Below are 16,595 nucleotides of genomic sequence, written 5' to 3'. Positions count from 1 at the left end.
CTTCTCAGGAACACTAATTTATCGCCCCCCAGGCCCCCCTAAGCAGTTCCACAATCATCTTCCCTCGATTGTGGCTGAACGCGTTAGCACTACATCTAACTTCACTCTGTTAGGTGATCTTAACCTTCATTTCGATTCTGTACTGGATCATACAGTCACTACGCTTGTAGATGACCTAGCTGCTTTGCAACTTATCCAACATGTCAGGACTTCAACCCACGTTAAGGGTCATCTGCTGGACCCTGTGTTTAGCAACTGTGCAGTCCTTGTAGCCGGACTACCAATTCCTCTCCCATGGACAGATCATTTACTGGTCCCCTTCACCTGGTCCACACTTAAGCCTCCACCGACCAGACCCATGACAAGACTCGCCAGAGCCTGGTCACGCCTCCCAGTCGACGAATGGACCATCAAGCTCGCCAGCAACCAACCCCTCTACAATGAGGATCCTTGTCTAGCCAATCAGGCTTACGAAGATTGGATTACACAAACCCTTGAAGACACCCTCCCTAAAAGTAAAACCACGCTGAAACGTTCCCATAAAACCGCCCCTTGGTACTCACAGGCTCTCAGGGAAAAGAAACGCCGATGCAGAAAAACAGAAAGACAATGGCGTCTAGACTACTCTCCGGAAAAAAAGTCGATACCGAGACTCAATCAATGACTACGAAGCAGAAGTCAAAGCCGCCCAAGCTGCATATTTCGCAAATAAAATTATTCTAGCCAAGTCAAAACCCAAAGAAATTTTCCAAATCGTGAAAAAACTTACCAAGCCTCTATCTAGCCTGCACGAGACAAAATCAACAGCTCATCGTAATGACGTAGCAGAGTTTTTCCACCAAAAAGTCAACAAAATCTACTCATCCTTCCCCCCCCCTAGCCGCCACCCTCTTGCCTCGAGCCAATACAATTATGGCACACCCCCCACCACAGCCTCCACCCACACTGGACCACTTCCCCCTTCTTGATCTTGCATCCCTAGAATCCGTGGCACGGAAAGTAAAATCTGGTTCCCCTGACGATCCAGCCCCGCCAGATATCATAATGGCAGCACCCCAGATCACATTGCCAACCATAATGGACGTCCTGAACGCATCCATCACATCCGGCACCGCCCCTCCTGTTTGGAAACGGGCCATGGTCCGAGCATTGTTAAAGAAACCCAATCTAGACTCCTCAGATTTTAGCAATTACCGGCCTATCTCCCTACTCCCCTGGGTGAGTAAAATCCTGGAAAGACACATTAACCTCCAACTGGTGAACTTCTTAGAAAACAACCAACTGTTAGACCCCAACCAGACGGGTTTTAGACCCAAACACGGAACTGAGTCCGCCCTACTCGTGGTCACTGAGGAATCCAGAAAAATCCTAGATCGAGGAGGATCAGTGGCAGTGATCCTCCTCGACCTCAGTGCGGCATTTGACACGGTCAGCCACGACATCCTGCTGAACCGTTTGTCTAGTGTCGGAATCAAGGACAAAGCCTGGCTTTGGTTCAAGTCCTTCTTAAAGGACAGATCCTTTCGAGTATTCGATGGTGACTCAGTGTCCACTAGCAGACCATTGAGGTGCGGTGTCCATCAAGGCTCCTCTTTAAGCCCAGCGCTTTTCAACATCTACATGAGGCCACTGGCTGAGGTTGTCCGTCCATTCGGGGTTAAGATTATTTCTTACGCGGACGACACCCAGCTGGTGGTCTCACTGGCGCAGGAGGCCGACACGCCAAGGTTAGGCGGGCTTAGAAAGTGCTTAGAGGAGGTAAAGAGTTGGATGTCCTCATCATCTCTCAAACTAAATGGGGAAAAAACGGAGCTGATGCTCCTGGGCCCCTCTGACCCCAGTTTCTTCAACTCTTTGTGGCCCCCTTGTCTAGGCACCCCTCCAGCACCCAAGGATAACATCAAGAGCCTTGGGGTGTGGCTGGACAGATCCCTTTCTTTTAACATCCAGGCCACAAAAGTGTCGGCTACCTGTTTTGGCCTTCTCAGGATGTTATAGAAAATTCTCCCCCTTCTACCCATGGAGGCTAAGCAGGTAGCCATCCAGGGTTTGATACAGTCCTGCCTAGACTTTAACAACGTCCTCTACCTTGGTGCCCCAGAATACACCTTACGTAGACTTTAGACAGTGCAGAACTGTGCGGCTCGCACACTGCTTCAGCTTCCACGCAGACAATCAGCCAAAGCTGGTCTGATCAGCCTACACTGGCTGCCAGTGCGTCAGAGAATCCTCTTCAAGGCCATGTGCATAGCCCACCAGGCCTTCTGGGACACAGGCCCTATGATCACCCGTGACCTAGTCACCCACTATCTACCCAGCAGAAGCCTCCGCTCGAGCCAAGCCTTTACGGCCACTGCCCCAAGAATAAAAAAGACTAGGTCTGGCGGCAGGACGTTCACCTACAATGCCTCCAAGACCTGGAATACACTCCCCTTTCATCTTAGAGCCAACCCCAACCTTTCTTCATTCCGTAAACAGTTAAAGACTTTCCTATTCAACCCTCCTCAGTAATTTTCTGTTAGCAACTTTACCAGGTCACCTCTGTTGGTTCCTAGCGCTTGGACGCCCCTGGGCAGCAACCGCGCTCTATAAATCTACTTTGCATTTCATTTCATTCATCTAATGGCTCTCTTGATATTTATGTCATGAATATTTATGCACCTACTAGTGATGATCCATCTTTTTAGCGTTCTAGTACTAAAAAGCTTTCAGATGTTCCTCATAATGGTCATTTGATTGTTGGAGGGGACTTTAATCTCCCAATGAATCCCATTTTGGACAGACACTCTGCTTTTAAATTTCGTCCCCCTAGGGCTCACCAACAGATGACTAATATGTGTTCCTCCGCTAATCTTACTGATATGTGGCGATTACATAAACCCACTAGTAGCGACTTCACTTTTTTCTCTTCTCCCCACTCTAGCTTTTCTCGTATTGAGTATCTTCTAGTTCACTCAGTCCTTCTAAAATACTCTTCGACTCCTGTTATTCATCCTATTCTTGTCTCTGATCATGCTGCCGTGTCCTTTACGCTCCTCAATTTTGCTGAATTTAGGGAGCCACTTACTTGGCGTTTGAATTCAGAGATCTTGCATGATCAAAGTCAAGTTGATTTACTTAACAAAGATATTGAAAAAAAAATTCTTTTAAAATGAGTCCTCGGTTAGTTCCCCTGTGGTGTTATGGGACACTTTTAAATGCACAATCAGGGGGCAGATTATAAAAAAAAATGGGTGTTTATTGAGCGAGAATTATCTTCTCCTCTACCTTCCTCCTCTTTAACTACGTCCACGTTATCTATTCCTTTTTCTCGTGCTATTATTTTAGACACCATTGCTGCTGTGAAAGCTATTGACAAGAAAGTAGCTAAGCCAATTTATAAGTCTAGGAGGTCTTCTTTGTGGCACAATCCTAAAATTAAAATTGATATTGACTCAACCTTGGTGACCTACTGGACTAACAAGGGTATTACGTTAGTTCATCATCTTTATGATTCAAATCATGATCCATTACCTTTTTCTTCCTTAGCTCGGCATTTTTCTCTTACTAATTTAGACTTTTATACATTTTTGAAAGTCAAAGTTGTTGTTGCTAAGGGTCATCTTGATCCAGTTTCTCATACAATTTCTCTTCTATGTGGTACAAATCAGGTCAAGTGACTTTTAAGATATATAAATGTTTATCTTCCACCCCGCCCATGTTGAATACAGTTACACAACAGAAATGGCAACATCATTTTGACCATGATCTTTTTAACCATATCTCCTCAGAAACTTGGCAAATTATTGGGTGACTTTCTCTTCGTAATAAGATTGCCCCCTCTCTAATTCAGTCTAAAAAAAATTCTCTCAATCTACTACATTGGACACCGGTACGCCTGCACTCTCTCAATCTTAAAGATAATGATCTTTGTTGGAGTTGCAACTTAACCGCTGGTACATATCAACATATGTTTTTTGAGTGTTCTTTACTCCAGCCTTTTTGGGAATTGGTTCATAAGCATCTCATGTTAATTTTTAACATTCAGTTTCAGCTTTCTTTTTCACTAATTTTGTTGGGTCCATGGGCGTCACTTTTACCAATGCTGTTGGATTCTTTAGATATGCAGTTATTAGACCTGTTGTAGACTATTGCGGTGAAAATTATTCTTACGGAGTGGAAGACATTTGGGTCCATATCCTATCATACATGGTGGCCTTGGATATCTTTTCTCCATGGGGTACATACCTCTGCGGAGGAGAATCATCTTTCTCCCTCTATTTCTAGTGGGGTATGGAGATCTTTAGATAGATATGTGGACTTCGCTTCGAAGGGGTTGGTAGAACAACATGTGTTGTATCCTTAATTTCTTTTTCCTGTCTTTTTTGTAGCAGGAGACTCACTCTTACTCTCCTCTCTTCTCTTCTCTTTCTTCTTTTCTTTTTCCTTTCTCTCTCTTTTTCCTCCTTCCTTTCTCTTGTTTCTTTTGATTAATTCTTATCAAGTGACGCATCTGACTTTTTAATATGGTTCCTCTATGATATTGTTTTTGCAACATGCTATTTGCATTGTTATGTAGGAGCTATATATGACAGTATTGCAACTGAGTTTTGTATTACTCTTTTGTCAGTGTATTACTTTTTTATTGTATTTAACTATTTATATGTCCTTTTTAAATTAATAAAGATATTATAACAAAAAAAAACTAGAATTAGAAATCTTGGTGTTTGTGATTGGGTGGTATCAGGCGCCAGTGGTCAAACAATTGCAGTTTGTGTCTGTAAGTAGGGTGCATTGGGCGTTAATGTAACAGGATTTACTTTGCGCACGGCTACTCAAAGAGTTTTCTGGTACCATGCGGTGAAGTAAGTGAAAGAAAAAAGAACAGGAGTGGACTACTGAGTGAAAAGCCACATCTTGATCTTTTTCCTAAATGATCCTTCGTCGTCTATCTGACACAGTTCCAAAGGAAGATTGTTCCAGCCCACCAGGCCCAAGTGGGTGAAAGAGCACCCTTCCACTTTAGCCAGTCACACCCTTGGAATCATAGCCAGATGTTTATTGGTGGAACGCAAGAAACTGTCAGAGTTATAGTAGGAGATTCTTGTGAATAAGGAATCAGGCCTTGAATGATAGGGCGCTCTATGGATTAGCAGAGAGGATGTTTTTTCATGGGGAGCAGGTGCAAATTGTGCAGATGTGGGGTAATGTGCTCTCTTTCAGGTAGACCAGAGCAAGCCTGGCCGCCGCATTCTGTACAATCTGTAGTCTTCTCAGCCGATATTGCGGCAGGTCAGCGTATAAAGCATTGGTATAGTCCAGCCTGGACTTGACTAAGGCCGAGATCACTGTTATCCTAATCAGACCCGAAAGGAGATCGAGATTTTTTTGCCATATGTAAAGTGTCTTCTTAATTCATCATACAGAGTGTGCAAGTACATCAGTCTCTTTTTTATACCTCCTGATGAACCTGCCAGGTGATGGTAAAATGGGAAAAAGTATTTATGCATCATTAACATACTATAAGCACAACACATGTGGCATGTGGATAAATATGTTTCACTACCTGAAGGTCAGGGTGTACAGAAGTGTTTGTCTAAAGGTGAAGACGAGGGTGATATAAATGCATTTGAAATCTTTATAAGGTGTTTGGAACATGATTATCTTCCAAAATCATTTTGAAATAAGAAAGCATGAAGCAGGTGAAACTGTGAAAAATTATACTGCTGAATTTCACAAATTATATAGCTTCTGTGCATTTGGGGCTAGTAATGAAGAGGTTGAGAAAACAATTCTGTTTTTGGGAATTAACTTGATGTTTGAAAGAGTTGTGCACAGAATTAAGGTGAAATACAGAGCTAATTTGAAAAAGTCACAAAGAAAATGAGAAATATTCACATTCAGCGGAGAGAAGCAGTTAATATGGCGTAGGATACAAAGGACTGAACCTGTAGAAGAGATTGAATTGGTCAGTCCAGTGGTGGTTATGAAGCCTTCCGGAGACATTATACTAGGCACTGGTTTAAGTCAAGTAAACAAAAGCATAATTGAAGACCAGTTGCTGAATATTAGTGACTTGTCAAAGGATGAAAGGGGCAGAAGATATATTTAGCACACTGGATATGACTTCTGCCCATAACCAAGCCAAACTGCAACTCAAATTAAAACATTTGACCTTGTTCATTGTTTCAGAAGATAGGTTTATATAATGCAGGAAGTTGTGTGGCGGGCTATCAGTGGCCTTATTTCTTCAAAGAACCATGCACAATTTCTTTTTAGGATGTACCAGGTCTGTTTTATTCTGATTACATTTGCTAGCAGGGGAAAGGAGCATGACATATTTAGGAGAGTCTTGGTGATTTCAAGGGATAAGACTAATGTAAATTTAAACTGCAGCCAATTACTTGATTGGGATATGAAATGTCATCAAGATATTTTGTCCAAAGAATTGTTGTAAAAGTCATTTCTCACCAACTCGTCACCTAGGGAAACAAGCATTTGCAATACAATAGGTCTCGCATTTGCTAGAGTGTGCTATTGGCATTGTAAATGACAATGCCTTTTATTTATGTGTTTTTAAATCCTGCATGCGGTGCATAAACACGCCCTTTGTACTTGTAGTTGTTGCGCACAAAAAGGAAGGCTGGCAGTAACTGCGTCTCTTTTACTGCCAGCCTTGCTTCTCGTAAGCAAGGACTATAAAATGAATGAATAGATAAATAAATTAGTACTATAAGCACAAAGTGCATGTTTACGCACAGCTTGTAGGTTTTCAAAACACATAAATAAAAGGCATTGTCATTTACAATGCAGTAGCTCACACTCTCGCAAATGCACGACGTATTGCATTGCAAATGCTTATAATACTGAGGATGGACTGTGATAAGAACGAACGACATTGAGGTCACCTGCTGAGAGCTAGGAGGCGGCTGAAATACACAAAGTGCTTCAGTATTTGACCACATCAATGGAGAGCTGATGAAGTGCCAGGAGTTTGCACGAGCAGATAGACTTCCAAAGAGAGAGATGTGCACAACGATAGGTCCTCTGCAGAGTCCACACTTTTGTATCATGGTCACCGATGGCAGCTCGGTGTAGACTGATTATGTGCTCTCTCGTTGCATAACGTAAACAAGCATTGGAAATGCAATAGGTCTCGCAGTAGGAAAGTTTGAGCTATAGGTGTTATTTATTTTTTTGTTTTTTATTTATGTGTTGTTTTTTCCAAATAGCTAAATTAATAGCTTTCTTCTTTACAAAGCCAATAGTTATATTTTTTGTAAATGTGACACCTCTAGCATTTGTAAAGCAAAATGTTTTGTATTAACGGGACTTATATGTGACTTATATGTATTGATATAAAAAAAATCAATGGCTTTAAAAAACAATTAATAATTAATACGTAAATAAAATGGATTTTATTTTATATTGCCAATAGCTTAAAGTTTATTAAATATATTTAGTGAAGATGCTGTGGTTGCGCTGAGTGAGGGTGAGTGAGGGTGAGGGTGAGTGAGGGTGAGGGTGAGTGAGGGGTTGAGGGGTTGAGGGTGAGTGAGGGTGAGGGGTTGAGGGTGAGGGGTTGAGGGTGAGTGAGGGTGAGTGAGGGTGAGTGAGGGTGAGGGGGTGAGGAGTTGAGGGGGTGAGGGGTTGAGGGTGAGTGAGGGTGAGGGGTTGAGGGTGAGTGAGGGTGAGGGGTTGAGGGTGAGTGAGGGTGAGGGTGAGTGAGGGTGAGGTGTTGAGGGTGAGTGAGGGTGAGGCGTTGAGGGTGAGTGAGGGTGAGTGAGAGTGAGGGTGAGTGAGGGTGAGGGAGGGTGAGGGGTTGAGGGTGAGTGAGGGTGAGGGATTGAGGGTGAGTGAGTGAGGGTGAGGGGTTGAGGGGGAGGGGTTGAGGGGGAGGGTTCGAGGGTGAGGGGTTGAGGGTGAGGGGTTGAGGGTGAGGGGTTGAGGGTGAGTGAGGGTGAGGGGTTGAGGGTGAGTGAGGGTGAGGGGTTGAGGGTGAGTGAGGGTGAGGGTGGGTGAGTGAGGGTGAGTGAGGGTGAGGGTGAGTGAGGGTGAGGGTGAGTGAGGGTGAGGGTGAGTGAGGGTGAGTGTGGGTGAGTGTGGGTTACTTAAACGCACATGCGGTTTCTATCAAAAAAGAAGAAAAAAAACAAGGCGGCGAGATTCATTTCAAGACGTGGCATTCCCCAACTGCTATACACACAGCAGCAGACAGGGGGCACAGTCGAGTTGTATTTTGAAAGGGGTTAGTGTAAGAATCATTGCCTGAAATGTCATTCACATTTTAATGTGCGTGTTACTTCCACGTGTACACAACATCGTTGAACTGACAGCTTTTAGAAATAAGCAAGTTGCCCGATAGACTTCCTTCCTCTGTGGAGTTGCTGTCACCCCCAACAACGTCTATGTACATCTTCTGATCTGTAGTGTATGAATCATTATTTTTAGCGATTATATAGATAGGGGCTGTAGCGCCTGGAAGCGTCAGTGAGCTGGATCAGTAATATGCTGATTTTATTGTATATTTAATCCAGGAGTTTTTACTCCTTTCCATGGTGTCATCTGGATGGTGCCACCCGAGGCCAGAAGAGCTGCATGTCACTTCCCGTCTTGTCACCAGGATCGTGTGAGGTTTTCGTCACGGAGTGTGATTCGCTCTAGCCGTAAAGTGAAATGGCTCTACTGTGGCTGTGAGGAGGGAGGCGGGCACACACACAGTGACTTTACTCAGCGGGAAATCCCTGAAGCCGACGTAGACAGTGCAAACTACTCTTCCACTGAAGGAAGGGGCGATTCAGGCGAAGCAAACGTGGATAGAGAAAGTGTCACAGATGATAAGTAAGAACTCTGCAGATGTCACCACCACCCTCTCCTTGCTCAATGAAAGCATCCCCATAAGCCGAGAGGAAACAGAAGCCAGCACAAAGTCTGTGTGGAACCCACGTTTAGGCGGACCTCGATGTATGTTCACGTTCTCTATTATGAAGTACAGTATATACACAGATTCAACGGAGGGAAGAGAGAGAAGGGGAGGGGGGAGGAGAAATGCGACACGGCGGGCAGGGGAGGGGGCGGAGTATATACACAGATTCAACGGAGGGAAGAGAGAGAAGGGGAGGGGGGAGGAGAAATGCGACACGGCGGGCAGGGGAGGGGGCGGAGCGGGGGCCTGGAGATGCTGATTTTATTGTATATTTAATCCAGGACTTTTTACTCCTTTCCATGGTGTCATCTGGATGGTGCCACCCGAGGCCAGAAGAGCTGCATGTCACTTCCCGTCTTGTCACCAGGATCGTGTGAGGTTTTCGTCACGGAGTGTGATTCGCTCTAGCCGTAAAGTGAAATGGCTCTACTGTGGCTGTGAGGAGGGAGGCGGGCACACACACAGTGACTTTACTCAGCGGGAAATCCCTGAAGCCGACGTAGACAGTGCAAACTACTCTTCCACTGAAGGAAGGGGCGATTCAGGCGAAGCAAACGTGGATAGAGAAAGTGTCACAGATGATAAGTAAGAACTCTGCAGATGTCACCACCACCCACTCCTTGCTCAATGAAAGCATCCCCATAAGCCGAGAGGAAACAGAAGCCAGCACAAAGTCTGTGTGGAACCCACGTTTAGGCGGACCTCGATGTATGTTCACGTTCTCTATTATGAAGTACAGTATAAACACAGATTCAACGGAGGAAAGAGAGAGAAGGGGAGGGGGGAGGAGAAATGCGACACGGCGGGCAGGGGAGGGGGCGGAGTATATACACAGATTCAACGGAGGGAAGAGAGAGAAGGGGAGGGGGGAGGAGAAATGCGACACGGCGGGCAGGGGAGGGGGCGGAGCGGGGGGCCTGGAGTGCGGGAACAGACGGCGAGGGGAGGAGAGTAGGAGGAGGAGAGTAGGGGAGGCACGGCCTAGCGGCCGTGCAATCAAGAAGTGAGGGGGCGAGAGAGTAGGCAAGGCAGGCGGCTGGGGGCATGTGCACGCGCTTTTAAGCTCAATGCGCATGCGCATTGAGCTTAAAAGTCACGGGCACTGCAAGGAATCGCCACGATTCCTTGCAAGTTGGATAAAGAGTGGATAAGCCACCATAGTCTCGCTTGCTCGATGCGCATGGGCATCGACAGGCGAGACCTAAAAAAGGCATCTACCATGAGGAGGCATGGATGCATTAGGAAGGGTGTGCAAGAGTAAGGAAGGTAAACCCAGGTGTTGTAGAATAGAGGGATGGTGTGTATGTGAACCGGAAAGAAGAGGAGGCCAGGTGTGCATGGCAGAAAAAAAGGGGAGGGGCCCGAAGGATGGGTGTACTACAAAAGATTGGCAGAAACGCACATAGGAAGGAGAAGAGACAACTACACATCATAAAGGGGTTGGCGCAGGTGCAGCATTCTCCTTCCCCTCAGCTGGCAAATGACTGTGGCTCAAAGGCAGGCCTAAAATCCAGGCTGCGGGCAATTGGAGTATTTGGGGAGGGAAAAGTGGTGAGACCCCATTTAGTCGCTATCTTGTCTCTTATCTCAGGACAGTCCTAGTGGGGATGGCTATGTAGGCACTTTTTACGGTCTATTGTGTTTAGGGAGCCAGGCAAGATACCTCATGGGGAAGAAGGCCACGGCCCAGTCCAAGTGAAACCAATGCTTCTCACTTTCGGAAGCTCTCAATTCAGAGAGATAGCGAAGGTGGGTCACCCAATAATATTCGAGGTGGCTGGGACAGTCCAGGCCACCTCGGTCCCTGGGAAGTGTCAGCAAGGGACCTGGGGTGACTGCACCCCCAGATGAAGGTATGTCCCATTGGAGACGTAGAATGTCATCCTGGGGGATGGAAGAAGGCAAGGACTGGAACAGGGAGAGAATTTTCGGAAGGATGGTCATTTTGACTGAATTGAGTCATCCCAGCCATGACACATCTTATGGTTTCCAGAAATCTTCACAAATGTACTTGTGGAGCCCGAGCCAGTTAGCCTGTGTCCAAGAAGCTATGAATGGAGTAAGATTGAGGCAGAGGTAACGGATGGTTAGCAGGCCCATTGGAACGGGGCTTGGAAGTGTAGGGCGGGGAGGTCTGTCTTGGGTATCGTGAGATTCAGGAAATATTAACCTAAAGCCAGAGACACGCTCATAGGCTGTTAAGGTGAGGCCCACTGTGGGAAGTGAGGTAGATGGTTGGGTGAGGGTAAGAGGTCATCCGCAAACAGCCCAAGTTTATGAGAGCAGCTGCAAAAGAGGATGCCTGCGATGGACTCAGTCTGCCGTAGAGTGATGACCAGGGGTTCCACCACTAGAGCGAACAACAAGGTTGAAACCAGACATCCCTATTGAGTGCCTCCAGCCAGTCAGATTGGATCAGTTTGCTGGCCGTTTACCCGAATTGTGGCTGTAGAGGACACATAGGGGGTCATGATACTGTTGATTATGCCCGGTCCAAGGCCAATCTTCCCGAGGACCGTCTGGAGGAAAGACTAGATGACCCAGTTAAAAGGAATTATATTTCGCATAAGTTGTTGTCATTGTACAATCCAGAAATGAATAGTTTAGTTGAGAAACTGAACAAAATGTTGAAGGAGAGAATTGTTATGGGTGTTAATGAGGGAAAGGAAGGGAAAAAATGTTTAGAAGAATGTGAGATGTCGCACAGATTGACACGTCATAGCACTACAAGATAAGTTCTATTTGAAGTACTTGTAGCAAGAAAACCTGATACAAGATTGTGCTCAGGATGGATGGCATTGCAGGAAGTGTGGTGAGTAAACTATTGAGGACAAGGGTGAAGACGTCAACAACAAAAACGGAACTGGAGAGAAAATGTTTGAAGAGTGACTAAGGCAATTAAAGTGAATGACAGGGATTGAGTTTGCGTTAAGTTACCATTAAAGTGCGTGAAAGGAGAGAGGCAGTAATCTAAGCCCGTTTAGGTGAAAACAAGTGTTCTATAATGCATCAAGGATAGCAGATCGTGAGGTCTGGTGAAGAACGTGGAAAGAACACCAAATGTTCTACTGTAGTCAGTTTCAACATCAATAATCTGCCATTGCTCATGCTGAGAGGTTATGTTTATTAGGTGTCCAATTTAAATAGCTTCATCATCACAGTGGCATTAACACAATTTTTAGTTTCACGGCCTCTTTTAACAGACTTTAGACTGCCCCTTTAGTCAGTAAATAAAAGTTGCCTCCAAAGATCTAATCGAAGTTGACTATTACCCCGATTACAAACCCATCATGCCAAGCAGCCCTATGACTCCCTGCTAAAGGTGTGGGGTAGTGGAGATAGTGAAACAGCTGAAAGAAACATGCAATGCCACTCATGTTCCATCTGAAGTTCGGTCCTTGACGTCACTTGTTTGAGGGTTGACAACAGGGAGGGCAAACATGGGACACCACAAAGCAGAAAAATCCAAATTACATTGAAAAACTGTGGAAACCGATTATATGAAGGTACTAAGCAACATATTTAAAATTTACAGTAGCTTTAAGTTATGATGAGCATACAAGGTTTCCACCCTCAAGAACTGATGCAGAAGGCTTCTTTCTAAGCCATCTAATTTCTTGGGGTAACATTTCTTTAATGATGAAAGAGATCCTTCAAAAGAGCGATATGATAAGGTTTACTTACTTTATATGTGAATGCCTTCCAAGGCAAATGTGCAACTGATTTCATCTGGAAAAATAATAATATATATTACAATAAGGTCTCAATGGTGTACAGTGTAAATTATTCTAGCAACAGGAATTAAAAACAAGAAAGATAATGTAAACAAAATGTAATACAGTATTCATAGTGTGGAAAATGTATTCTTTATCTTGACACTCGCTCAGCCATTTTGTACTCTGTGGAAAAGTATGTCTGTTATCTTGCCATTCGCTCCGCCATTTTGTGCTTCACCCTTCATCACTGACCTCCTCTCTGTATCACGAACGTTCAGGGGCTTCACTCTTAACTTGCCTCATTCCTGCACGGATAACCACTCCCTGTTCGTGCCCTGGCCTGCCACAAACTGACCAACTCATGCTCAACCGGTAGGACAGGGAGTTTCCCAGATGCTTATCATCTTCACCCTGTGCACTACGCCCTGCAGGGGCCCCACAGCTACCATCTGCGGACTTAAAAGATTGACCTCTGCTTGTTGTATAATTATGGTTTTCGTCTATTCCCTGCAGACGCCCAGCAGCTATCACCTGCTGATTTTATCAGACTGACCACTGCTTGTTGTGTAAATTATTGGTTTTTCTTTGTTCTCCTTGCACGCACAGGGTGGGGATGAAGGGTATATAAGATGCAGAGCCAAAGTACTCAGCAGATTGCCTCCTCAGACATCTATGGGTGTATGTTGCCGATGCTCTCTCTCTCTCTCTCTCTCTCTCTCTCTCTCTCATGAGATTGCAATAAATATCTTTTCTCTCCGTGCTCCAATTTTGGTCTCATTTTGTATTCCGGACCCGTGGACGATAGGTTGACCCTGCACCTTTGGGTGGTCTTCCAGGAGACACCTAAATCCACAATAGTGCCAGTAAATGGCTAATGACAAAACTGCAGTTTAAAACAAAAGAGATTTCTAAATGATAATCTAGTATCTCTATATATGGTCGAGAGCACTGGACAGACTTAAGTCATTTTATTTTGCAATTAGACCTTTTCAACATATGTTTTCTACGTTTTAATCGCTTCAATGCAGTGTACGACATGTTCATGTCCTCCACAGTACCTAAACATTGCAGAGGACAGGAACGTCTCTTCCTCTCACTGAAGCCTGAAAAGTCTTCTGGTGCTTCTGCTTTTTTAGGTTTTGTCTAGCGAACGCAGCGCATGCACTGCTTCACCTTTGCGAGACTATTGTTGTCAGTTTGGTGCGCAAAGGGAAACAAACCATGTGCGCGCACGGACACGCGCCCTTGCGTCTCCTCTCTGGTGTCTCCTCTGAAGGGAGACAGGAGATGGCACGCGTATGGACAGAAGATGTGCACTCCGTATGCGTGCACATCTCCTGTCCCCGGCGTGAACACAGCGCGCGCATGGCGCGCTTTTCACTTTCCCTCAGGCTGGGTGCTTCTTTTTTTAATTGTTGGTTGCCAAGTCATTCATTGCGCAAGGGTTGGAAATCTACCCCCCACCCCCACCCACTTTAGAATTGTGGATAAACAAAATGGGCCAAGTAAAACAGCGGGAGGAGCGGTATGCACTAAATGCGGGCGCGCTTAAAAAATCCCCGGGTATCAGGGAGAATGCTTGGATTGAAGAACTTTAAAAGAAAAATCTTCTTTGCCTTTGATTTAAGCACCTTAAGACAAGCGATCCGTTTTTATTTGTATATTGTCTATGCGCAGTTTTATTTTTTATGAAACAATGTGTACATTGTATGCAATAGCAATGAATTGAGTGAAGCCTGATTATTCGGCTTCCCCTGCATTCCGACACCCTTGGGTGCCCCGCCTTCCTTCCGACCTTGCGGCTCTTCGGAGCGGCCATAGAAACGATCAACCATACCAATTGTTTCACTCTTGGCGCTTTGAAGCGCCGGAATCTACTTTAACCTAATATAATTTTGTTTCCTTCAGCCATCGTCCTTGTTCACTCTCATCTAAGTAATTATATTGTTACCAACTTATTTATTATCAGAAAACAGTACAAGGTAATAAGGTAGTACACCGGATAAGTAACTTGAATGGCTTTATAAGTAGATGAGTGGTAGAGGTGACTATTGATGAATTGGAAAATCCGATTAAAGACGACTTCTTCCATTCCCCCCTCAGCGCTTCGATTCGCCTGTAGTTTTGAGTAAGTGCTATGCAAGCAGCTTGAAACACCACACACCGATCCCTCTTAACCCCCCGCATCTTTAGCATTTTGAAACATCCTTATAATAGCACAGGCAATAAACAAGCAATCACTTGCTTTGTGACATTCTAGACCAGGTAGCCCCTCACTCTTATCCATCATTGAGCAGAGTGCATGCGTAGGAGGGGCTGAGGTGAAGCTCGTCAGAAGTAAGCTGGTTCCTCTGTCTTGACAGATAACATTTACGCAGACGTGATTGATTACCCCGGGCAGCTTGTGCGATATGGAAACGGCATGGCACACAGACCATGACAGTACCAAACAATATTTTTGGCTGGTAGTGTTGATCTAGAGGCGTGGGTAATTTAACATGAGTGCTGTTTCGTAAACCCACTGCTAGTCAAAAGAGACTGTTCCCGGCAAACTCTCATTCCTTGTAGAAGCAAAGGCCCTCTTTGAAGTCCCCACATTAACGTAATTTCTGCAGTTGTGTAGCATTCTTCTTTGTCCGTACCAAATCACGCGTATTCTTGCATCTCGGTGGTGGTGGTGTGCAAACCTGTTCACACAGCGTCTTGTTTATTTGGTTTGGTAACGTGGAGGTGGGTGATAAATTCCTTTGCCAGCTCTCGTAGAGACGCGCACACATGGCATTTGATGGCCAATAGGGACCACCGCTCCTGCCAGTCATGTCTGGGTGGTATTGCAATTGTAAATTATGGTTTTCAAAAAGCATTTTTAATAAAAGGCATTGTCATTTACAATGCCAATACCTCAAAGTCTCACAAAATGCGAGACCTATTGCATTGCAAATGTTTTTTTTAAAAAACTTTTGAGCTGTGGGGGAAAAGCTTCCCTCTGAGCTCAGGGGATTTTTTTTTTTTTTAGATCTGTGAAGTGCAACATGCCTTGTCCGCAGACACCACCGATACTGAAAGTGAAAGCAGCCAGAACCTCTAGGATTTTGACTGCTTTTCTCTGTGACGGTGCTCTGAGGCATAGCTCAGCCCTCGAGCACCAATCACCACATGAGAGGTACCATTGGAAAGAGTCCCTTATCAAATGGTACCTATCATTAGCGGATACCTAATATATCACTGCAGGAGGGAGGTTCCAAAGCAGGGATCCACCCACAAGCCACAAGGAATTGTTTGAAGGGCGGAACAGCCCCACAGTCATTGCCATGGACAAGTACTGCCGATGGGAGAATCCTATAGGCAGGTGGACAGAAATCCCACTTGACATTTTTACATCTATTAATAAAAAATGAAGTGGGGAGTCTGACCATCCAGGTATCAAGATGCACGTTAATTGTCTTTCGGTACCCCTAAGACAGGAGGTTTTAGCCCCAATCGTCCATACCCAGGGGGGTAAGATGCAGAAAGCCCCGTACACACCAGTGTAGCTGGTCTGATGAATCATTGCGCCTTGTTTCCCAACCCTAAAGTCTCAACTGCCTTTCTATTCCCCCCATGAGGCATAGTGGGTTATATATCCATAATCTACTCTCCTGTGGTTGAGCAGAAAGCCCGGTGGAAGCCAGGGACAGTATTTGGAAAGAAAAAAAAACTGTGGTTTGGAGATGGGCTTGTATCGGCATTGGGCGATACTGCCACCATTAAAGCACCAACAGTCTTTCTGCTTTACCCCTGTCAGACCAGATGGGGCGATTTATTGGCAAAATTGGGTAAAATAAATAAGAGTGACACATTATCTCCTTGACCATTTAGGGGCAACCTGCACATAGTAGTGCATGAGGCATTGTGCAAGTTTAAATACGAAATAAAAAAAACATGCACAATAAATTGGGGCCTAACAAGTTTTGTACTTTATGTGTGGATGACAT

At 45.0% G+C, this 16,595-nt stretch overlaps 1 protein-coding gene across 4 annotated transcripts in view; it reads right to left on the bottom strand.

Annotated features, from left to right (window-relative positions):
* The window catches only part of CLPTM1L (CLPTM1 like), a 2,174,700-nt gene that overhangs the window by 232,502 nt on the left and 1,925,603 nt on the right, over window positions 1-16,595 (bottom strand). For all 4 annotated transcript variants that reach the window (XM_086965311.1, XM_086965312.1, XM_086965310.1 and 1 more), the window contains one exon: window positions 12,590-12,634. In XM_086965311.1, coding sequence (XP_086821437.1) covers window positions 12,590-12,634 — 45 coding nt within the window. The remainder of the gene's footprint in view (window positions 1-12,589; window positions 12,635-16,595) is intronic.

The sequence above is a fragment of the Lissotriton vulgaris genome, chromosome 4_1, assembly GCF_964263255.1.
Source record: "Lissotriton vulgaris chromosome 4_1, aLisVul1.2, whole genome shotgun sequence".
In the NCBI taxonomy this organism is placed as follows: domain Eukaryota; kingdom Metazoa; phylum Chordata; class Amphibia; order Caudata; family Salamandridae; genus Lissotriton; species Lissotriton vulgaris.
The sequence above is the reverse complement of the archived record's forward strand: the minus strand, read 5'-3'. Positions and strand labels throughout refer to the sequence as shown.